This window comes from Symphalangus syndactylus, chromosome 18, assembly GCF_028878055.3.
Source record: "Symphalangus syndactylus isolate Jambi chromosome 18, NHGRI_mSymSyn1-v2.1_pri, whole genome shotgun sequence".
Classification (NCBI taxonomy): Eukaryota; Metazoa; Chordata; class Mammalia; order Primates; family Hylobatidae; genus Symphalangus; species Symphalangus syndactylus.
In genome coordinates this window covers 57,333,415-57,357,433 of record NC_072440.2, presented here as the reverse complement: position 1 = coordinate 57,357,433, position 24,019 = coordinate 57,333,415, and the positions used below count along the sequence as shown (strand labels likewise).

General features: G+C 45.5%; 1 protein-coding gene across 4 annotated transcripts in view; it reads right to left on the bottom strand.

The window, feature by feature from the left end:
• Positions 1-24,019, bottom strand: part of CLTCL1 (clathrin heavy chain like 1) — a 111,956-nt gene that overhangs the window by 43,008 nt on the left and 44,929 nt on the right. For all 4 annotated transcript variants that reach the window (XM_055253582.2, XM_055253583.2, XM_063623338.1 and 1 more), the window contains exons 4-15: positions 20,953-21,114; positions 17,468-17,581; positions 13,242-13,415; positions 12,060-12,257; positions 10,978-11,178; positions 10,723-10,875; positions 10,033-10,155; positions 7,409-7,546; positions 3,766-3,930; positions 3,000-3,180; positions 1,453-1,616; positions 223-348 (exon numbers count right to left, since the gene is read on the bottom strand). In XM_055253582.2, the coding sequence (XP_055109557.2) occupies positions 223-348; positions 1,453-1,616; positions 3,000-3,180; positions 3,766-3,930; positions 7,409-7,546; positions 10,033-10,155; positions 10,723-10,875; positions 10,978-11,178; positions 12,060-12,257; positions 13,242-13,415; positions 17,468-17,581; positions 20,953-21,114 (1,899 nt within the window). The remainder of the gene's footprint in view (positions 1-222; positions 349-1,452; positions 1,617-2,999; positions 3,181-3,765; positions 3,931-7,408; positions 7,547-10,032; positions 10,156-10,722; positions 10,876-10,977; positions 11,179-12,059; positions 12,258-13,241; positions 13,416-17,467; positions 17,582-20,952; positions 21,115-24,019) is intronic.

The following is a 24,019-nucleotide window of genomic DNA, read 5'->3' as shown; positions in this document are numbered from 1 at the left end:
GATCATGGACTTCCAGCTTCCAAAACTGTGAGAAATAAATGTGTGTTGTTTCAGCCTCCTGGACTGTGGTCTTCTACTCTGGCAGTCTGAGCACACGAACCCACCACCCTTCAAAATGATAGTCTCTGAAATGTCAGGTGTTACAGGCAGCCTCTGAGGGGAAGACTGCCACTGACTGGGGCCCAGAGGCAGCCGGGTGTCATTCCAGGGAGCCAGCAGTACCTTCTGCACGTAGATCTCAATGTATCTCTGCAGGTTGTTGTGGTATAAATACAGGACAAGGTCATGGACAAAGCCAAAACGATCACACACGATGATGAGGGGAAGCTGGTCTGTGAGCTTGGCCTCCTGAGGATTAGAATGCACAGAACAAGTCAGGGAGTGGAGAAACCAGACAGCAAGACCTTGGACTCATTGCACACATGGGACGGCACTGTCTCTGCAGCAGAGTGACACATAGGAGACTCAGAATGAGACTGCTCTAAATAGGCTGTCGTTTTGTGGTATGGCTTTTGCTTTGGGAAATAAGTGAAAGAAAGATAATAGTATTTGGTTAAAGACTGCTACATTTGGCATTAACATTCCAAATCTGGACAAAAATATCTTTTCATTTAAGACAAGCAGCTCATTATGTGCAAACCCAACAGAAACCAGGCCATTCTCAAGAACAGCACACCTGCGGTAAGGGCTGCCTTTTCAGACACGCAGCTGCAGGCCATGGAAACACACCCGGCCACCATTCCCAGATGATGATGGCACTTGGGTAGGACAGCCACAGGCCACCACAATCATGCCTCCCCTCGTGTGGTCCCATGCCTAGATCACATTTTGAAGCTTTAAGTGTGGCCACATGACCTCATTTCCTCCAATGGAACGTGAATCCAAGTGTCATCTGCCACTTGCAGGTCTCGCCCATAAAAACCACCTATGCTGGTTCCTCTGTGCTCTTCCCTTCTTCTAGCTGACTGGGAAGATGACATCCAAGTGAGGTGCTGAACACGGCAAAGCAGCCATGAGCCTGGTCCTTGAAGGACAGTGGGAAGGAAAGTCACCCCACTGACCTCCAGCCCACCCAGGATTGCCACATAAGGATGTAGGCTTCCTGTTCTTTATGACACTAGTGCTGGGTGGTCTACTTGTTTCTGCAGCTTTGCCTGCCTAATTGACAATGGCACTAATGGGATGTTGATGAATTACAATGCAGCAATAAACTAACTCCCTCCACTTACATGCCAGATACTTAGAGCACAGCCTCAAGCTGCTTTCCACGCTCTTAAAACGATAGAAGTTTACTTTAGAACTTTAAGCCATAAAGTAGAGCTCTGTCCCTGGGACTAAGGGGTCCCTGGTGAGACAGATCCAGCTTCCCACCCCTGGGACATCCTGAGGATGGTCTGCCCCACCTGCCATCGGCAAGGGCAGCTCATGGAAGGAGGTAGCGCTGGAACACACCTTCAGGAAGTTCTTTACACGCTCTGGGTTGTAGCAGCTGCTCTCTCGGCAGATCCTCTCCACCTCCTTGATCTGCCCTGTTTTACAGGCAGCCTGAATGTATTTCAGATGCACACCTGGGTCTTGGCTGAAGTTCACGATTGAGCCCAGGAAGTAGAAGAGGCCTATGAAGAGAGACCGTTCCATTTTTGTCCTTGTAACACCCGCCTGTCTCCTCTGTAGCTGCTGCCCACCTTCCCTCGATGACCCTGCTCCACTCTCCAGGGACCCACAGCACACTCAGAACTCATAATCGATATGCCATTTGTCTTTTGGCAGCTCCCAAAAATAGCTAGTCAGATTTCCATCATATTTGGCAGGTATACCTGGCATGTTTTGATGTAAAATTCTAGATATTTGGTACAAGTGAAATTCCTTTTGGGGGCCCAGGTATACTTAGATAGTCGTCATCAAGAGTAATTCCCACTGGGGTAATCTGAGAGGGTTGTGGGACTGCTTCTCTAAAAAGACATGCCAAGGGACAGAGAAATAAGCCATGGCCTCCAGGAGGAGGCCTGCGACTCAACACAGAGCTGACAGTGACATGGGCACCACATGCTGAGCCCCAGAGGACAGCATTCACAGAGGCTAATGATGTTCCTCATCACTACAGAGGCCAGCCAGGAGGCACCAGTAACAACAGGGTAGGACACATCCGAGATGGCCCCTCCCTGTCGAGGTCTTTCACTGTAACTGTCAGACTCTGATGCTAGGAAGGGAATGGGCAACCCCTAGGCCGACGGTTCTCCACCAACCTACTCTACTGCCCTCCCCCAGCCCAGCTCCACTCAATTGTCTGCCGTGGTCTTTCCTACAGGGGTGTCTTCTAAAGAGAAGGCCAGTTCCCTGAGGGCAGGGTCCTGTTCCACCCTCCACCGATGCCCCAACCTCACTGGACACATGGCAGTGGCTTGATGCCTAGACAAATGCTTAGTCTCTATCCTGGGTGGGCCAGACAGCCCCCATCTGTCCCTAACAAAGCCACTCCCACTCCAACTGCCCTAGAACACTTTTTTGGTGTGATGTCCAAGAAGGGGAAAGGAAGACAACCAGGTTACCTCGTCAGCCCCCACAATCAACTGGGTAGCAGACACCACAAAGCAATGCACCCTCTATCGTGGGCTCTCATTTAGGAGAGGCCCAAAGAGCCTCCCTCCTGGGGCTGTGAAGACCAGACATCAGGCCTTTTCACTCTACCCACGACACAGGCTTTTAGATGAATTCTTGCCAGACTGTGCTGTGTAGACACACCGGGCTCCATAAGTTTCTCCATCCCATCACCAACCAACCTGATTTCTTCCTTTGGAAATACCAAAAAGGTTACTGAAGCTGAGGGTGCACATGAGATGGCAGTAGCATTCTGCCACTGACTGAGCACCCAAGGCAGCCAGTGCTGCATCCTGCCTGGCTTTGCAGGAAGGCCGTTTTAAGGCGGGCAGGTAGGCAGTAACACCTGAGAAAGGAGGTGTAGTCACATGGCGGGGTCAGCGAGAGGCTGCACGGTTTACCTTCATAACTCTTGAAGGATTCAAAGAGCTCCACCAGGGCCTGTGTGCCCAGCTGCTCATGGTACTTAGAGGCCACCTGCACACACAGCTGAAGGTTCTGTCTGATGTTAGCAGACAGCATGGCACGCAGACACTCCACAGAATCCTCCACCGATAAGGAGCCAAAGAAATTGACAAGCCACTGGGAACAAGGAAGAGTCTGTCCACAACGATGCACCACTGTAAAGATTGCTAACACTTGGAAAATAACTAGGTCATTCTCCTGTTCCTCTGAGTGTCAAAAATACAGAGAATTTCCACATAAAGGGATTGAAAAGCAACTATCCATCAAGGGAAAAAGTAGGAGCAAGGAGTAAAGCTGGGAAAAGACACTGATCTAAACTGTTCACCTGGAATATTCCACAGTTGATGCTAAAACTTATTCCACAAATTGGAACACAATAGCTAGTTTAGCTTTGCTAATGGTTTCAGACAGTCCTGTTAGGTTGTCAATGTTAAAAGGTGACCAGTATACTCCTGCTATTAGACTAAGTCAAAGGTGGACATCAGAAAGAAAGGTGCTACAGGGCCCAGACATGCTGCTGAGCAGATAAACTTTGTGCGTGGGCTGAACTAGAACTGCTTTTGGTAGTAAAGTATGGTAGGTTAGGGCAGTGATGGGCTCAGGCCATGGTTCCACAATCATTAACAGGTAAACATTGGGGAGCATGTGACATTAATTGCATAGACAACAGCCATAATAGGAGTGCCCAGGGGTACACAGTACCTCGGGATTGAGGAGGTGAGTGTGGACCACAGCCCTCTTGATGTCATAGAGGTCGGTGTAGTGCTCCAGTGCTTGCTGCAGGAGGCCTGCCTTCTCACAGAGCTGGGCAATGTGAGCCCGGTCGTAATGAGTAAATATTTTATTTCCAAGGATGGCATCTGCAACCTATGAAACAGGGAGTTCAGTGAGAAGGGCTGATCAATGGCAATAACTTTTTAAGACCAGCTGCTCAACCTTGCCCCAGGGTAGGGTATAGCCTGGCAACCAGAACTCACAGGCCCCTGTCCACATCCATACCTCTGTGGTGGCAGCAGTGCTTGTTGGTCCCAAGATCCCTGGCTGTCCTTCAAGCCATCTTAGGCCCTTTGCACAAGGCTTCATCTTCCCATATTGCAGCTGGGCCCAGCCCATGTGGTCACAGAGTTGGGCCTGTGAGAAAGGCTGAGGCTCCATAAAGCCCTATTACTGGGATGAGTCCAAGTCACTGTTGCAGCTTTTAAGCAATCACATTCTTTTTTTCTTTTTTTTTTTTCTTTTTTTGAGACAGAGTCTCACTCCATCATTCAGGCTGGAGTACAGTGGCACAATCTCGGCTCACTGCAACCTCCATCTCCCAGGTTCAAGCGATTCTCACGTCTCAGCCTCCCAAGTAGCTGGGATTCCAGATGCGCACCATCATGCCTGACTAATTTTTGTATTTTTAGTAGTGACAGAGTTTCGTCATGTTGGCCAGGCTGGTCTCAAACTCCTGACCTCAAATGATCTGCCCACTTTGGCCTCCTAAAGTGCTGAGATTATAGCTGTGAGCCACCGCGCCCAGCCAGCAATCACATTCTTATAGGGTTTCTATGGCCAGATCAGTGTGAGGGCTCAAGTCTACCAGTTCTCCTTGAATGAGCTCAAGCCTTAGATTAGCAATGGGCAGAAGGAGACCTGAACAAAACAAATCCCATTTGTGCTTACTAGACTTCTCTACTAGGCTAAATATAGAATTAGGAGTTGGGGATTGCATTTAAAAAACAATGAACACTCCTGGAAACAATTTTGATGAGGCATAAAATCTTTTTTTTTTTTTTTTTGAGACAGGGTCTCACTCTGTTGCCCAGGTGAACGGAGTGCAGTGGTGCAATCTCGGCTCACTGCCGCTTTGACCTCCCAGGCTCAAGCAATCCTCCCACTTCAGCCTCCCAAGCAGCTGGGATTACAGGCACATGCCGCCACACCTGGCTACTTTTTTTTTTTTTTTTTTTTTGAGATGGACTCTCGCTCTGTTGCCAGGCTGGAGTGCAGTGGCATGATGCCACCCTGCTCACTGCAACCTCCGCCTCACGGGTTCAAGTGATTCTTCTGCCTCAGCCTCCCAAGTAGCTGGGAATACAGGCACGCGCCACCACACCCAGCTAATTTTTGTATTTTTAGTAGAGACAGGGTTTCACCGTGTTGGCCAGGCTGGTCTTGATCTCTTGACCATGTGATCCGCCCGCCTTGGCCTCCCAAAGTGCTGGGATTACAGGTGTGAGCCACTGCGCCTGGCCCACCTGGCTAATTTTTATATTTTTTTGTAGAGATGGGGTTTGGCCGTGTTGTCCATGCTGGTCTCAAATTCCTGGGCTCTGCTCACTTGGGCCTCCAAAAATGCTGGGGTTACAGGTGCGAGCCACTGTACCCAGCCACTAAATATTCTCTTTAAGTAAGTAATTTTTGGGCTAAGACTGGATAGGTCAACACAGCAGCCTTGCAGCATGGCTGAGTGAGTGCTCCCTCAGTATCTAATGCTGGTCTTGACAAGCTGCACTCCTGGGTGCCTTCCCCTCCCACCCAGCACACTCTTTCTTATTCCTTCTAGGATCTGCATCACCAACCAGGTATGGCCACAGAGTGACCACAGCCACTGTCACACACCAGACCACTTCAGAGTGATGCACACTCCTGGTTCCCCACAGAGTTGGCGATCCAAACCCAGTACTAAGAGTAGGGCTTTAGAACATCTGGCACTTACCTGATTCTCCTATCCTTTGTTTCCTTCAGGTTTATCTTTACTTCTTGTTTTCAAACATTTTCCCCTCATAGCAACAGTGTATTTTAGAGAATGTAGAAACCATCACGCGGTCCCACTGCCCAGAGAAGACTGTCAGCATCCTGGGGCACTAAGCCAGAGCCTGCTGGCACCTCACCCAACTACTTGTTTGTCCTTTAGGGTCTGGGCATTCCTTAGAGTCTGTCTGCCAAGTTTCTGAGCGGCGCTTGGTGTGTTTCAAATCTCATTCGCCAAAAACTGTTACATACACCCACAAAGTCATGAGAGTCCAATAGACCCCAAGCAGCAAATTAACAGCACTTTTATTTCCTACAGTTGGAATATGACCCACTTCTTAGCAGCTAACTTGTGGATTTGAATAAATTGAGGTAACAGAACAATATACTTAATATGTTGTTTCCTAATTATAAAAACAGTGATTATTAAAGAAAAATCAGAAGAGACAAGTAAAGAACAAAGTGAACTTGTACCATCTTATCCACTTAGTATCGTGGTGAACAGCTTGATATAAACTCCTCTAAATCCCTTTCTTGTATATATATCTAAATTTAACCCAAAATAGCACAGACATGTGATTTGATTATACCTGCCTCTCACAAGTTTCAGGCCAACAAATGATGCCTCACCGCAATGAGATACCACTGCACACCGATTAAGATGATTACTATTATTATTATTTTAGACAGGGAAAATGTGTTGACAAGGATATACAGAAATTGGAACTGCTGAGCATTGCTGGGAAGAATATAAAATGGTGCAGCCTCCTGGAATACAGTATGGTGGTTCCTCAAAAAGGTAAACATAGAATTACTGTACGATATGATCCAGCAATTCCACTTCTGGGTATATGCCCAAAATAATTAAAAAGCAGGGTCTCAAAGAAATCTTTGTACACCCATGTTAATAGCAGCATGATTCACATGCTTCTACCTTGCTAAAGGTAGAAGCAACCCAAATGTTCATCAATGGATGAATGGATAAACACATGTCATATATACACGTGGTGGACTACTACTCAGTTTTAAAAATGAAGGTGTTTCTAACACATGCTACAACATGGATGAACCTTGAAAATAATATGCTAAGTGAAAAAAGCCAGGTAAAAGGACAAATATTTTGTGGCTCCATGTATATAAAATATCTTGAAAAGCCAAATTAATAGAGACAGATTAGAATGGCAGTTGTCAGGAGCTGGGAAATGAGGAGTCACTGTTTAACAGTTACATAGTTACTCTGGGATAATAAAAGTTCTGGAACTATGTAATGGTAATGGCTGCATAGCATTGTGAATGTTCTTAATGCCACTGTATCAGACACTTAAAAGTTGTTAAAATGGTAAATTTGGTTACGTATATTTTACCACAATGAAAAAAAGAAGAAAGGAAGAAATGCTGCCCCAATTAGAACTGTTTCCATGAAAGTCCTGTATCATGATTTCTGGAAAATCCTTTTAAGGAAAGTCATGGAGAATGTCCACTAAGAAGTACAAGACAAACATCTGGCACAAGCCCAGCCCAGTCCAAAGCCACTGTGCTCAAGTCTGCAAACCCACAGAGAGGTGCCACAGGTGCTCTGCCTCTCGGTGTTAGCCTACAAGTCACTGACCTGGGGTGCATGAACAAGGTTCATCTCCAACAGCCATGTCTGGAGGAGTCCCTCAGCTGGGCGATTATTCTTCAAGGCATCCAATAAGAAGGAAGTACACTGCTGAATTAAACTGTTTTCCATGAAAATGTCCACAATCTGAAACATATCCAAGCCACATTTTCACTCAGTATGTTTTCATTCAGTGTTTAATTTTCCTATTGAAACAGTTCCTGAAATCTTATCTCATTTAGAAATTCAACAATTAGTTCTTTCCTTTGTTTTGTTTTTTTTTGAGATGGAGTCTCGCTCTGTCACCCAGGCTAGAGTGCAAAGGCACAATCTCAGCTCACTCCAATCTCCGCCCTCCACCTCCTGGGTTCAAGCGATTCTCCTGCCTCAGTCTCCCAAGTGGCTGAGATTACAGGCACCCGTCATCACACCCAGCTAATTTTTGTATTTTTAGTAGAGACAGGGTTTCACCATGTTGGTCAGGCTGGTCTCGAACTCCTGACTTCAGGCAATCTGCCCGCCTCGGCCTCCCAAAGTGCTGGGACTACAGGCATGAGCCACTGCACCCGGCCCTTTTCCATTTTCTTATGTCATCACAATTCACATAGAGCCAGGTGTGGTGGCATGTGCCTATAGTCCCAGCTACTCAGGAGGCTGAGGTGGATGCATTCCTTGAGCCCAGGAGTTGAGACCATTGTGGGTAACACAGAGACCTCATCTCAACAACAACAACACAATTCACGTAATTTATGGCCATTAATTTATTAATAATCTTGAGAAATCATATCACCTACATCATACTTATCAGTGAGGTATTTTACTGAAGTATATGGAAGGGAGTAACTTTTATAACATATGAACCCCCAAGCAGTAATCATACATTACTTAATCACATCCTAGAGGCAGCTGTGATGCTTAACTTTAGGTGTCAGCTTGACTGGATTAAAGAACACATAGAGACCAGGTAAAGCATTCCTTCTGGGTGTGTTTGTGAGGGCATTCCAAGAGGAGACTGGCATGTGAGTTGGGGGAACAAGTAGAATGATGGTCGGGGAACACCATCCAATCAGCTAGGGGCACAAAAAAGGAAAGAATAGATTTCTTCTCTCTTTCTCCTGGAGCTGGGACATTCTCCTCCTCCTACCTTTGGACATCAGAACTTCAGGCTCCCCAGCCTTTGGACTCCAGGAATTACACCAAAGGCCCCCCAGGGTTCTCAGGCCATTGGCCTCAGACTGAGAGTTACGCCTTCAGCTTCCCTGGTTTTGAGGCTTTCAAACTTAGATTGAGCCATGCTACCAGAATCCAAGGTCTCCTCTAGCTTGCAGACAGTCTATCACAGGACTTCTCAGCCTCCATAATCATGAGCCAATTCTCCTAATAAACTCCCTCTCACATATCTGAGATAGGGTCTCACTCTATTGCCTTGGCTGAAGCAGTGACAAGGTCACCACTCACTGCAGCCTCAACCTTCAGGGCTCAAGCGATCCTCCCATCTCAGCCTCCTGAGTAGCTGGGACCACAGGTGTGCACCACCATGCCTGGCTAATTTTTAAAAAATTTTTTGTAGAGATGGGGGTCTCACTATGTTGCCCAGGCTCCCTTTCATATAGCTATAGCTACGCTATTGATTCTGTCTCTCTGCAGAACCTTGACTAACAAAGCAGTTGATACTTGATATCTAATTCATATATATCATTATATTATTGGGGCACAACTGGGAAAATGCAAATATTTACTTAGACAATTATTAAAGTTAAATTGATGTTAATTTAAGTAATTAACATGCCTCAGTAAGATGTGAAATATAGGAATAAATTTAGTAATTGTTTTTGAAGGACAGCTTTACAGGAAAATAAAAAGAACTTATTAATTGTGGAACTTCTCATAAAGTATGAGAAGTTTATATTTTGAACAACTTTAAAATATGAACCGTAAACAAGATGTGAACTGGAAATTTCTTTCCTATTAAAAGCTAAGTAAACTTGTCTCAAATCTCTTATTCATGTTCTCCAAAATATCTGCAGATTCCCAGATGTACAAACACATATAACTGCACTTATTATTTCTAAACAGTTGTTGGCTCTGATGCCTTGCTTCAAGCTTTGTTACACATCTATATATCATCAAAGCTCCTTGTACCAATTTACTGAAAGTGACTTGTCATGTGTTTACATCTAAATTTTAAGTAGGTTACACTAAAAAACAGGCTGATGCTCACGTAATCCAGGTCAGTCAGACACCCACAGGATGAACATCTGGGGGACGCAACAGCACTAGCTCCTGGTGCTCAGGCCAGTGGTCAGGGAGAGACAATGACGTAGTAAGTGGGGTGGGCCGAAGGATGGAGGGCTGGATCCTAAATGACATCCTCACACCCTACACCATCACCACCCAAAGACACAAACCCAAACAAACATTCTCTAAAGCACTTCAAAACAAAGGAAGCAATGAGCACTCACATAGTAAAGACTAGAAGACAAACTCCCCAAGTACACTAAATTTTTTAAAACTGGAAGATTAATAGCAGATGAAGAAAAGCATTGAGACAAGTTAACAGGAAACGAATCAAAGAAATCTTCTAGATGCCTCTAAAAAGCCACAAAAAGTTGTCCAAAACTGCCTACGCTCACCTGGCTAATGTTGGCCAGTGGCTCCTCGTCCTGCACTAGCATTTGAGAAAACTGCAGGCCCTGTTCCGGACTGATCTTCATTACACCCCTCAGCAGAAAGATCCAGTCTGGGGTGTACCCAACCTAGAAGCAAGGGAGCAACAATCAGGAAAATCAATGAAAAACCCTGGGCATTAGAAAAGGAAGTTATCCATCCTTTGTTTTAAACTCGTGTTAACAAAGAAATGAGCAGCAACATTATCATGTGTAGGTACCACCTTCTGCCAAACACAATATCCAATTAAATGAATTGATTTCATGTACATGGAAGGCACAATTAACTATACAAACAGCCCAGACCACAAAGAAGTTCCCTGATCTGTGTGCAAACACAGCCTGCTAGTGAGCACACCGGGATAAGATCTGGGAGTCTGCCAAAATATCAAATTAACATACAGAAGGAAGAGAGGGAGAGAAAAAACAAGATAAAGCTCCCAAATACAAAGAAGATGGAAGGACTGGAAAACTAAGGATAATAAAAAACTGAAGAGAATAAAATATGATCATTATGAATAAAGATCCTAACAGCAACATTGCCAACTCTCACACCAGAGGACCTACAAAGAAGGGTATTTTATAAACTTTAAAATCAGCAACCACTCAACCACACATGAGTAATCTGTGAGATGCCAGTGGTTCAACACACATTACCTTTTTGGCATAGAGCACAATTTTCTGGAATTGGCCTGTTTCTGCAAAACACTGGGTCACTTTGCTTGGCACGTTTGCCCGAAGGTACACACTCAGAGCGAGCATGGGGTCAGTGGTTTTGATCAAGTCTCCAAACTCCTCTGAGCACTCCAGCTGTGGTATGCCAAGGGACAAGGCAAAGTTAGGAGGCAGGTAGGGAGCCTGGACCAAGTTTTCAAGCTGTGTGGGGGGCTACGAGCTCACAAGTGTTTCTACCTTATCTTCTTTCAGCCACTTCTCTAGGAGTTGCTTACGCCCCTGCTGAAGAACCAGATGGCAAAGTTCTAAGGATTCAAGTTTATTGAGCTGACCCTGGTCGAGCAGGATTCCAAAGTACTGCAGCAATGGAGAAGCCTGGCCAGACTGAGCGGGTATACTCTGGAATTTCTGGACCGTCTCTCTGGTACGCAGGATTCCCTAATAATAAATGGAAAAATAGGTCATTGTGTTGTAATCACAGGGGATCCCTTCACTCAACTTGCTTGTATGTAAAAACAAAAATCTTCCAGTGGAAATTCCACACTGCTCTGTCATAGACAAAAAGTCCTCTACCAAGGCAACTGCTTCTGTCTTCAACAATAACCATAAGTATAGGGGAATCTACGTCCTCCAGGTGGCTTCACACTTAGAGTCTTACTTCTCCCCCAGCATGCTACAGTAAGAATTTGGCCTCTCAGTCTTGTAGTAGTGAAGTTCTGCTATCATTATATTCTAATTCAAAATACTCAAATTCACAGATGAAGGCTAGAAATGATTTGTTCATAACTGCCCCTTGAAAGACAAGAAAAATTCTTTCAAGGACAAGCAACTTGAAAGTCTTTATCTACTCAGGAGCAGATCCAGTCTCTGAACAATTTATGCAAATGAAATAAACCAAAGAAAAAGCCATATGCTGAAATGCTATATTCTAAAAGAGTGGAGAAAGTCCAGGGTAGGACTATCGCTAGACAAACAGGGAACAACCACTTGATGTATTGTACAGTTGCATATTTGACAACCAAGTAGCAAGAGTGGAAAATGCTAAGTTACAGAAATGTGAAACTGTATCTAAGCTGTTGGGTGAGAGGTATGTATGCACACAAAGTGGGAGACGTGAAGAAGTGCCGATGCAGCAAGAGTGTGCTTTTTATTTACTTCCTTTACTGTTATGCCATTGGTGCAAAAATTTTAAACTAAAAACTCCTAACATAACACTAATAGACTGCAATATCACTAGTGAAATGCTTTTATGACTTATTTTCCTCTCAAGGTTGGTTCTTAACACTCAGAACACTTGAACAGTATTCAAGGTTTATCACCTTTGGTGCAGACGCTGCAACTTTGGCGGCTTCAGCATAGCTGCCCTGTGCAAAAAGCATATTGAATTTTCTCACAAACAACTTCTCTGCCCCAGCCAGGTTACCACGAACGGCCAAACGCAGACCAAGGTCTGGATTCTGAAGCACGTTGGTTGCATAATTCACAATGTTATCTTCCTCAACACAAACTGACAGCACCTGTAAGGACCCAACAAGTGAGAGAGGCCTGGCCTAGAATAGTGCTCCACCATCCCTCTGCCATGTTCCCTCCCAATGCTGGAGTGGTAGCCACATTCTCAGGCGAGTGTTGAGCACACCTGTGATGGTGGCCCTCCCAGTGAAGTATGCAAAGCAGCCGAAAGCCAAATGGTAACAAAACAGAACAGCACAGGAGTCTATGTAGTTATTAAAGTCACACAGATAAGTGTGATGCGTTCTGCGGTACAGCAAAATGACCTATGTGGATGGAACTGACAATTTTTCTTCTTAAACTTCTTATTTTTAAAGCACAGAGTTTCTTTCTTTTTTAAAAAATATTTTTGTAGAGACAGGGTCTTACTATGTCGCCCAGGCTGGATTCAAACTCCTAGCCTCAAGCAATCCTCCTGCCTCAGCCTTCCAAAATGCTGGGATTATAGGAATCAGCCACTGTTCCTGACTTTTTTTTTCCCCCCGAAACAGGTTCTCACTATGTCACCCAGGCTGGAGTGCAATGGTGTGATCACAGCTCACTGCAGCCTCAAACTCCTGGGCTCAAGCCATCCTCCTGCCTCAACCTCGCATGCAGTTGGGATTACAGGCATAAACTATTGTGCCCAGCCAAGAGTTTCTTCTTTTAACTATCTTTTTCAACTATGGTTGAGAAAAGTTACTTAAATACCATAGTATCTGCTTTTTCAACCCTCCCCAGTTAGGGTGTGCATGGTATAAAGATGATGTGCATCAGAATTGCTGTTCCATATGCAGGAAGGAGCTGCTCTCCTCCTAGAATCAATCCTGTGTTAGGAATGGTGCTGTCTGAAGAGAGGAAGTGTCAATATGAAGGAGGAGACATGGGTTTAAGTTTAATAACAGGAACTATTAATAGCTACACCCAGCTGCTTTCCTAGAGAACGAGGAACGTTTAAACACCAGTCCCTAATGAATGGAAAAGGTAGAAACCGAAATGTCAGAGTTACACACCTGTCCCTTTTTGTTGACACCAATAATTCCAGAGGTTGGTTTGTGCGGAGCAGTGACAAATATTGTGTCAGCACTAATATGGTTCACGTAGATGCATACGCCAGACTCTAGGTCGTACAGATGAAGATAGCCATACTTTGTGATCACGTAAATAACACCGTGTTTAGCTCCAATCTATAAGAAGACAGAGAGCAAGAGGTTGGGAAGTAAGGAGGAGAAGCCATGTGGGTAAAAAGAGCTCACAAATGATAAAGAGGATTCTTTTTTGTTTGTTTGTTTGTTTGTTTGTTTGTTTGTTTTTTGAGATAGGGTCTTGCTCTGTTACCCTGGCTGGAGTGTAGTGGTGCCACCATAGCTCACTGCAACTTCCGACCTCTGGGCTCAGGTGATCCTCCCATCTCAGCCTCCAATGTTGCCGGGACTACAAGTGTGAGCTGCCACACCTAGCTATACAAGGATTCTTCAGTTTCTCAGGCTAAGAGATTACTGGTGGGAGCAATGCTTCCCTGAGACATGGATTCTAAGTTGTACTTGATTGAGAATTAGTTTTAAAGACAATATTTTGTCCAACCACTCTCAAATAAAGGTCCGATAAACTCAGGCTACTCCATTTATCTTTCAGGTAGAGCGATCCTTTCACAGTTTATCAAACCCCTTTAAGCAAGCTGTGAGTTCATAAGAGAAGGGGAAAGTTCTGGACAAAGACCTTAAATGCCAGGATGATGTTCCAGCATGGCTTCTACCACCACTTATTAACCTTTGAGTTTTGCCAAATGCTATTAACTTTTACAGAAAAATATTTAGCACACAAGAAAACCTGAAGGGGCTGAGGAGAAAAAACAGATGCATTTGCCCAACCAGATTATTAAACATATATATTAAAACAGTAATTTTTGAAGTATGATTTTACCATTGGAAGAGAGAGAGAGAGAAATTAATTAAGAGCCCTGAAAGAGAATGAATCATATATGAGAATTTATTAAGAATGAGTGCCGGGCGCGGTGGCTCACGCTTGTAATCCCAGCACTTTGGGAGGCCGAGGCGGGCGGATCACGAGGTCAGGAGATCGAGACTACGGTGAAACCCCGTCTCTACTAAAAATACAAAAAAAAAAATTAGCCGGGCGTGGTGGCGGGCGCCTGTAGTCCCAGCTACTCGGAGAGGCTGAGGCAGGAGAATGGCGTGAACCCGGGAGGCAGCGCTTGCAGTGAGCTGAGATCGCGCCACTGCACTCCAGCCTGGGTGAAAAAGCGAGACTCCGTCTCAAAAAAAAAAAAAAAAAAAGAATGAGTGTGTGGTGGCTAATGACTATAGTCCCAGCTACTTGGGAAGCCGAGGCAGGAGGATCATTTGAGCCCAGGAGTTTGAGTCAAACCTGGGCAACGTAGTAAGACTCCAACTCTAGAAAAATAAATAATTAGTAGGTAACATATTAGTGGAAAATAGGCACTTTAATCAATACATAACATATATTATTAATATAGTTAGCTAGCTATCTGGAGATGGAGGTAAGAGTAAAGAACTGAATTTCTATCTTACTCTTTAGAACAAAGTAAATTCCAGATGGGTCAAAGATTTTAAATAAAAAACAAGGACAATTAGGAGAGGAATGAAAGAAAATATAGGTAAATGTTGTGACCATCTTCAGGTGCAGAATTAGTCTCAAAACATGATACCATTGCCACACAAAAATGCAACACTTCCATAAGGTAGCACATATCACAAATTATGACTGGGAAAAATATTCAAAATACATCAGACACTTAGTATTCTATAAGTACAAAAAGCTCTTACGAATAAGGTAAAAATCCTGGAGTTGGGCACAGTGACACACACCTGTAACCCCAGCTGCTTGGGAGGCTGAGGCAAGAGGATCGCTCGAGGCCAGGAGTTCAAGACTGGCCTAGGCAACACAGCAAGACCCCACCTCTACTTTTTAAAAAAAGATCCCGATAGAAAAAAAATGCAAAGATTAGGAAAAGGCAATTAACTAGATACATATGAGTGGCTGATACATCAATTCTGCCTGGATGGTAACCAAGGGAAAGACATCACAACATGGGATGCTGTCCAGCTACCACCGGCAGCATCAGTAGGAATGTGAACTGGCCAGCATGGTCAGGAGAGTCTGTGATGAGTATGTGCCCCACCCAGCAGTTTAATTTCTAGGAATTTATCCTCAGACTTTTAGACTAACACACAAAGATGTATGGAGCACAATGTTCCTTATAGTGTTTCTTGTAAATGTAAATACCAATCAACAGGGGATTGTTTAAATGAGTTGTAGCAAATCCACAGAACAGATGACACAGACAATAAAATACATACATTATGTTATTGGCACAGAATGATCTACAACATAGCTAGAGGAGTTTATACAGCAGCAAGGCTAGTGCAGAGCCATTTTCATAAGAGTCCATCTGTATAAATCTGCATAAATGTATGCATGTTAAGTTACTTCCAAAGGGGTAACCAAATTATTAGCAGTGCTAGGATTTCAGGTGATATTTAATTCTGCTGTTACATTTATTGATATTATTAGAAATGTATAGATAACATATATCTTATGAAAACAAAAGAGTAAAAAGGAGAGTAGATTATATAATCTTACATATATAATGTGATGCCAATTTTGTTCAGAAAAGGTATAGACCTAAATTTTTTGTAAAACAAATTGTAAGATTTTTTATTTTTATTTTTATTTATTTATTTATTTATTTTTTGGAAATAAAGTCTTGCTCCAGGCTGGGGTGCAGTGGCATGCAGTGGTGTGATCTTGCCTCACTGCAATCTCTGCCTCCTGGTTTCTAGAAATTCTCCTGTCTCAGCATCCCATGTAGCTGGGATTACAGGTGCACACCGCCATGCCCAGCTAATTTTTTGTATTTTAGTAGAGACGGGGTTTCACCATGTTGCCCAGGCTGGTGTCAAACTCCTGAGCTCAGACAATCCACCCGCCTCGGCCTCCCAAAGTGCTAAGATGACAGGTGTGAGCCAACGCGCCCAGCCAAGATTTCTTATATATTTTACATTCAACTGGTTCATCTACAGAGGAATGTTTTCTTTTTAAAGAAATCTTTTATTACTCAAAATAGCTCCATTTTTAATTTTGCTTTCTGACTCTGTGCCTTTGACACTTCCACAACAATATTCTGCTCCTCAATAAGGAAAGCACACTTGATCCTGTCACGAACACACTTAGCACACACGGAACCACCACAGTCTCTGCTGACATGTGTTTCTGTTTTAGGGAACCTCATAAGAACTTCAGGTCTCATAGCCCGAACTCCTCAAAGTCTGGCTGGGCACATGCCACATGCAGGTTCAGGTGTTTTCCCAACCTTCTTGATGTAAAGGTGAACAATTCTCCTACCAGGGGCTTGGGACTACCTAGTTTCACTAGAGGCTGCATGTCAAAGGCTGGGCCATTCTGAGTGCCAGCTCAAAGAACTGTCCCTGGGAGCTCTAGGCTCCCTCAATGGCAGCCAGTTGTAAAGGAAATAAGTGTTTTATTCTGGGTTACATGTGCAGAACGTGCAGTTTTGTTACACAGGTATACACGTGCCCTGGTGGTTTGTTGCACCCATTAACCCGTCACCTACATTAGGTATTTTATTCTTTAAATATTCTCATACCACAGCGAACATCTAATCTTTTTTTTTTTTTTTTTTTTTGAGACGGAGTCTCGCTCTGTCGCCCAGGCTGGAGTGCAGTGGCGCAATCTCGGCTCACTGCAAGCTCCGCCTCCCGGGTTCACGCCATTCTCCTGCCTCAGCCTCTCCGAGTAGCTGGGACTACAGGCGCCCGCCATCACGCCCGGCTAATTTTTTGTATTTTTAGTAGAGACGGGGTTTCACCGTGGTCTCGATCTCCTGACCTCGTGATTCGCCCGCCTCGGCCTCCCAAAGTGCTGGGATTACAAGCGTGAGCCACCACGCCCGGCACATCTAATCTTTTATAATAAGAAGGAAAGAGCTGAGGACTTTGATGCGTGACTTGGCAACATCTTCCTGCTGCCCTAACTCACCCTCATGCAGGGCATTCCTTTCTATGAACAGGGCTTTCCCAGCTCACACACCAAAGTCTTAGGCCTCTAAATGGGTTTGAAAGCATCACAGTGGCAGGAGACAGCAGAAGCAGACTAAAAATGGCAGCCTCCTGTATCTTGGGAGGTGCTAGAGTAGATTTTAGGACATGAAGATGTTTAGAGAGCAGCACATTCATACCTGCATAGCCACTGGAAAATCATTTTGTGCCTCTGGAGGAAAAAACACATCTACTGCTTTCTTTACAAAAGGTTGGTTTCCCGCTGCAGGCTGTCCAACTTCAATGATGTGCAACTAGAAGAGAGATTTTAGGTCAATCAAGGGGACTGCCTGTGGTGGTGGACAAGTGCTAGTCAAGGCACAGAGGCAAGTGGAGCCTCAGCTCCACACACTGGATGATTAACGCTAAAAGTCACATTCAACCAAAGCAGAACAACCCCCTTGTCGGAGTGCCTGTGATTATTCAATAACCTGCTGCCCACCACCAAGCATGGCACAAAGGGCCAATGCCAGGCAGCCTGGAGCCTCAGTTCCAGCACAGTGGCAGAGTCACTTCCCCTCCCTGGGCCTGGATGCCGATGAAACAAAGGGCTCCAGTCGGAATCTGCTGTCCCTTCCAACTCTGCTCTCTGCCTTCCTGGGTATGGCCCAGACTCACACAAGCCTGTTAGTGCAACATCTCATCACTGGAGACCAAACTCACGAGACACCCTCACCATGGCAAAGGCCTGAGGTTTTCAAGGTTGTGCTGGGTGGGGGTAAGAATCTGATGAGGGAGTCCATCCCTGCCTTATGAGAACAGCTCCAAGTTCCTGACTTATGCCAGTGCCTTCCCTATAACTTTCTTTTTTTTTTTTTTTTTTTTTTTTTAAGATGGAGTCTCACTCTGTCGCTCAGGCTGGAGTGAAGTGGCGTGATCTCAGCTCATTGAAACCTCTGCCTCCCGGGTTCAAGCGATTCTTGTGTCTCAGCCTCCCAAGCAGCTGAGATTACAGATGAGTGCCACCACATCCGGCTAAACTTTGTATTTTTAGTAGAGATAGAGTTTCGCTATGTTGGCCAGGCTGGTCTCAAACTCCCGACCCCACCTCAGGTAATCCACCCCCACCTTGGCCTCCCAAAATGCTGGGATTACAGGCATGAGCCACCACGCCCAGCCCCCATAACTTTCATCTAAAGAAAAAATATTATAACTAACACAAGTCCACAACAAAATCCAAAATGAAGGGTAAGAGACACGAAACAAGGGCGGGAGGCTGGGCTTAGAGGACACAGACGAGAGTGTCTACGGAGGGGCAGTCTGGGTTTGCGGTCTGGGTTTGGCCAGGCAGAGAGAGGAGGGAAACACCAAAGGGGCTCAGATAAGGAGGGAAGCAGCACCGAGAGCCGGGCCAACGGGGGAGGCTGAGCGGCAAGCGTGTGGGTGCTCCTGTGGGTACAGAAGTCTGCGGGTGGGGAATAGAAGTCTTGCACTGGGAGCTTTAAGGCAGATAAAAGGTAGTTTAGGAAAATTATCTGGCTAGGCCTATTGGTAAGAAGGCGTGAAGCAGGTCTGAGGACCTAATAAATGGCTATTCTGTAACCTAAATGTGAGGTGAGAAAGGCTTAATGTACCACAAAAGGGTAAGTCAGATATGAGACTTGTTAAAGGTCGGACAGTGACGAGAGAATGGAATGGGGCTTGACCGCTATGTGTTCTTGCTCGGGAGCTGAGAAGGGTGACACTGCCAGCAGGAGCAGAGGCACAGAAAGGACACCAGGCTCTCAGGGCGGCAGCAGGAGGAGGTCGGCAGAAAAGAACTGTGTCCAGGCAAGCTCTGCCCCACATGTGGAGACAGCTGGCCAGTCCCAAAACGACAGGTAAGTCCTGAAAGGAAGGTGCATGCCTGGGCACAGGCGGGGCGGGCACCCTCCCAGGACCCTACATCCACCCTGCAGCCGGGAGGACCGAGTCTGCCACAAGACACAGGGCCGCTCCAGGACAGGTACTGTCAGGAAACCGCGTTTCCCAGGCTCTCTGGGTCACAGAAGACCTCCTGGTCCATCTCCAGCTCGGCTGGAGGGGCATGCCCACCAGAGAGCTGGGTGTAGAGAGAACCCCCAGCCCTTTCTCTTCTTGGGGCTGCTGTCTGTGCACAGAGCCCCGCTCTGGGAAGTGCTCTTCTCCACAGGGCACTCTGCGAGGCAGGCTCTGTTCCTCAGAGGGAGGCCTGTCACTGCCCTGCTGCATCTGTGAAGGACAGGTGTGCCTCACTCTGAGGGAATATGGGAGCAAGCTCTTTAAGCCACATAACTAAAGTCAGTGTCCTTCATCAGCAACAAGGCTGACACGTGACCCGACTCCTTTTCCTTCTGGTTCTCAAATGAGGAGGGCATGAAGTATGTTACTCAACAGGAGGCCAAAGTATTCAGTGTATTTCAGATGAGGAAGTTTGTAAAGCCACATTCTAATTGAGAACTCCTCTGCCTTGGAGAACATTTCAGGGCTAACGAACAACCCAAAATTGTGGTTTGAGAAAGAGTTTTTCACGAGACGACTGTCTTGAAGCAGATCTCCAAGTGGCTGAGACCATGCTGGTGGAATCCAAGGTCTCTCTGACATCACAAGCTCTTCTGTCTCCTCACCTCTGCCCATTGCAGCCCTGCCGAGCAGCCGCTGGTCATGTCCCTGAGCCTAATAAAACCCACTGGCTCCTGGGCACAGTCTCAATCTCTCTGGAGCCTCCCTGAGGCTCCTCCCAACCACCTGGGAAGAACCATGCTAATGATGGCAAGGATGGCACCACACTGGTGATTTCACAGTCATCTCCCCAAGAGCAGAAACTGTGCCTCATCTATCTTTTGTTTTCTTTGGTGATGGAGTCTCGCTCTGTTGCCCAGGCTGGAGTGTAGTGGTGCGATCTCGGCTCACTGCAACCTCCGCCTCCCAGGTTCAAACAATTCTCCTGCCTCAGCCTTCTGAGTAGCTGGGACTACAAGCGCACATGGCCACGCCCGGCTAACTTTTTGTATTTTAATAGCGATGGGGTTTCACTGTGTTGCCCAGGCTGGTGTAGAACTCCTGAGCTCAGGCAATCCACCCGCCTCGGCCTCCCAAACTGCTAGGATTACAGGTGTGAGCTACCGCACCTGGCCGCCTCACTTACCTTTATAGTGCATTTCAGTCTAGTCTGTGTGGAAGCATTTTTTTTTCTTTTGAGACAGAGTCTCACTGTGTAGCCCAAGCAGGAGTGCAGTGGTAGGATCTCGGCTCACTGCAACCTCTGCCTCGCAGGTCCCAGTTCAAGCAATTCTCCTGCCTCAGCCTCCCAAGTAGCTGGGTTTACAAGAATGTGCCACCATGCCCAGCTAATGTTTGTATTTTTAGTAGAGACGGGGTTTCACCATGTTGGCCAGGCTGTTCTTGAACTCCTGACCTCGTGATCCACCCTCCTTGGCCTCCTAAAGTGTTGGGATTACAGGCGTGAGCCACCGCGCCCAGCCTGAGGATTTTTTAGGGGAATGGGGCCACTTAATCATGTGCATCATTGTGCACAGTTCTCAACACCACCATGAACCTTTTCTCACACAAACATCTGCAGGCCACGCCCAGCCACACACACACACACCCCTAACACCAGCTCATGACACTTTTCTCAAGGAGAAGACAGTAGAGTGGATCTTACCTTGCCTCCTGTGGGATTACGTACAGCAAAGCAGAAAAGGGTGGCAGGCTTGGCATTCCCCTCCATCTTGAACTCTGCAAAAGCCGCGGCATGGCCTTCTATGGGTTGTGAAACCTTCCTATCCACAGAGTAGAGCTGCATTGCTCCAACCACACGGTTTTGCTAAGAAAAGATATTACGCAATGAAAGGGAGAGAAAAGAGAGGAATATAAAGAAACAATTCTTAAAATATATTTCTAAAATGAAAGTCTCATACATCAGAGGTATACTTCCTCTAATAAAAATTAAATGTATTAGCTATTAAAGGCATGATATCACTCTGAATTTGATGTGGAAAGATGGCAAACGCTATGGAAAAAAATAAGACCACAAAAAAGTGAGATGGACGATCCTAATTTGTTAATTTGTTAAATATAAGTGTGAGAGCATCTTTTCATGGAAAGTAACTCAGGCACTTTGGAGGAAAAACTCTAAAGCATTAATAGTAGTTAAATCAGGGGGATGCAATCACAGGTAATTTTCACAATTGTGTTTTCTGAAATTTCTAAGTAGCAAAAATTGTATTTAATAAAAACCAATAAGGCCAGCACAGTGGCTCACACCTGCAATCCTAGCACCTTAGGAGAATCACTTGAGGCCAGGAGTTCAAGACTAGTCTGGGCAACATAGCAAGACGCCATCTCTACAAAAAAATAAGAAAATTAGCTGGTCATGGTGGCATGCACCTGTTGTCTTAGCTACTCAGGAGGCCAAGGCAGGGGGATTGCTTGGGCCAAGAAGTTCGAGGTTGCAGTGAGCTATGACTGCAGCACTGCACTACAGCCTGGGTGGCAGAGCAAGACCCTGTCTCCAAAAAAACCAAAACCCCCAAACCAGTAAGACTAATATCTTTTATAAAACTTAGAACTTGTATTTTCTCTTTCTTTTCTTTCTCTTTCTTTCTTTCTCTTTCTTTCTTTCTTTCTTTCTTTCTTTCTTTCTTTCTTTCTTTTTCTTTCTTTCTCTCTCTCTCTCTTTCTCTCTCTCTTTCTTTCTTCATTTTTTTTTTTTTTGTGATGGAGTCTTGCTCTGTCACCCAGGCTGGAGTGCAGTGGCGCGATCTCGGCTCACTGCAAGCTTCACCTCCTGGGTTCACGCCATTCTCCTGCCTCAGCCTCCTGAGTAGCTGGGACTACAGGCACCCGCCACCATGGCTGGCTAATTTTTTGTATTTTTAGTAGAGACAGGGTTTTATCATGTTGGCCAGGATGGTCTCGATTTCCTGACCTCACGATCTGCCCGCCTCATCCTCCCAAAGTGCTGGGATTACAGGCGTGAGCCACCATGCCTGGCCAGAACTTATATTTTCTACTAAAGAATTTCGGTACATTTATATCCAATGTCAAATGCTCAAAAAGCTAAGTGAATGGAATACAAAAAGGTCCCAGTTCAAGCTCCTGTAATTAAACATTCAATCCTCTCTGCTGAGTGAGCTTACATGTAGTCGTGGGTAAAATCCTCAGTCTATTCCCCACTCACTCACAACTCCTTAAAATGGGATAACAAAGGCTTCAACTTTGTCTTTAAAAATATTTTCTATTGCACAGATTTCTGTTAACGTTATTAAGCAAAGTACTGACACATGCACGACATGGATGAAACTTGAAAACATGCTAAGGAAAGAAGCCAGGCATGAAAGGTTGCATATTGTCTGATTCCACCTATGAAATATCCAGAATAGGAAAATTTATTGAGACAGAAAATAGATTAGTGGTTGCCAAAGGCTGGTAATAGGGAGAAATAAGGAGTAACCAGCAGATAAGTGGTCTGTGTTTTAACAGAAAAAATGAGCATGGAAAGGTAAAAATGAGAATCCAAAGACAGGACAAAACTCACCCTCCCCAAGAGACTGTGGGGAGACTTCCAGCAACATGATGATAGCACATTTGAGTCCTAAAGGAAAAGATACCTAAACGAAGCCTAAACCGAAGCCAAGACGAAGAGGCAGAGAAGACAGAACAGCCAAGGTGAAGGTGAGAGACCAGACCTGAGGCTACGTGTGTGGCCTTGGGCCCATGGCCTGCTTCTAAGTCTTAGGCATCTGCCAGGCTTACCTTCCCACCTCATTGGGCTGCTGAGGGTTAAGTGTGTCAAATTTGGGTAAAGCCATGTTAAGGACTGTAGCAGGCAAGGATTCAATGAGCAAATGCATTCACTGTGCCAGGCACCATGCTAGGGGCCAGGGATAAGTAAAATATGACACAGGTCCTTCTCTCAAGAACAGACGGTTAAGAGTTTCTGGCAAGTATGCAAGCAACTGCAATACAGAGTGCTGATTGCTATGGCACGGGAGAGAATAAGATGCCTTATCAGCTCACCAAGATCAGTAAGTCAGGGAGGCTTCCCAAAGTGACACCTAAGCTGGAGTAAGAGCTAACCAGGTGACAGGAACAGAAGTTGTTTCAAACAGAAACAGGCATTTGTATTTGCAAATGCTTAGACAGGGCTGGCAAACTATGGCCCCATGTTCCCCTCTCCCCTTCCTTTTTTTTTTTTTTTGAGACAGAGTTTTGCTCTCTCGCCCAGGATGGAGTGCAGTGGCGTGACCTCGGCTCACCACAACCTCCACCTCCTGGGTTCAAACGATTCTCCTGCCTCAGCCTCCTGGGTAACTGGGACCACAGGCGTGTGCCAGCATGCCTGGCTAATTTTTGTATTTTTAATAGAGAGGGGGTTTCAGTATGTTGGCCAGGCTGATCTCAAACTCCTGACCTCATGATCCGTCCACCTTGGCTTCCCAAAGTGCTAGGATTACAGGCGTGAGCCACCGCGCGCCTGGCCTCCCCTCCCCTTTTTATGTTGAGGTGACAGTCACAAAACATAAAATAAACCATTTTAAAATGTATGATTGAATGGCATTTAGGACATTCACAATGTGTGGAACCAAAACCTCAGCATAGTTCCAAAACATTTTCATCACCCAAAAGAAATTCCTGTGCCCATTAGTCAGTCCCCAGTCCCCTGACCCAAGTCCCCTAGCAGCCACCAATCCTGCTTTCTAGCTCCATAGATTTACTGATTCTAAATA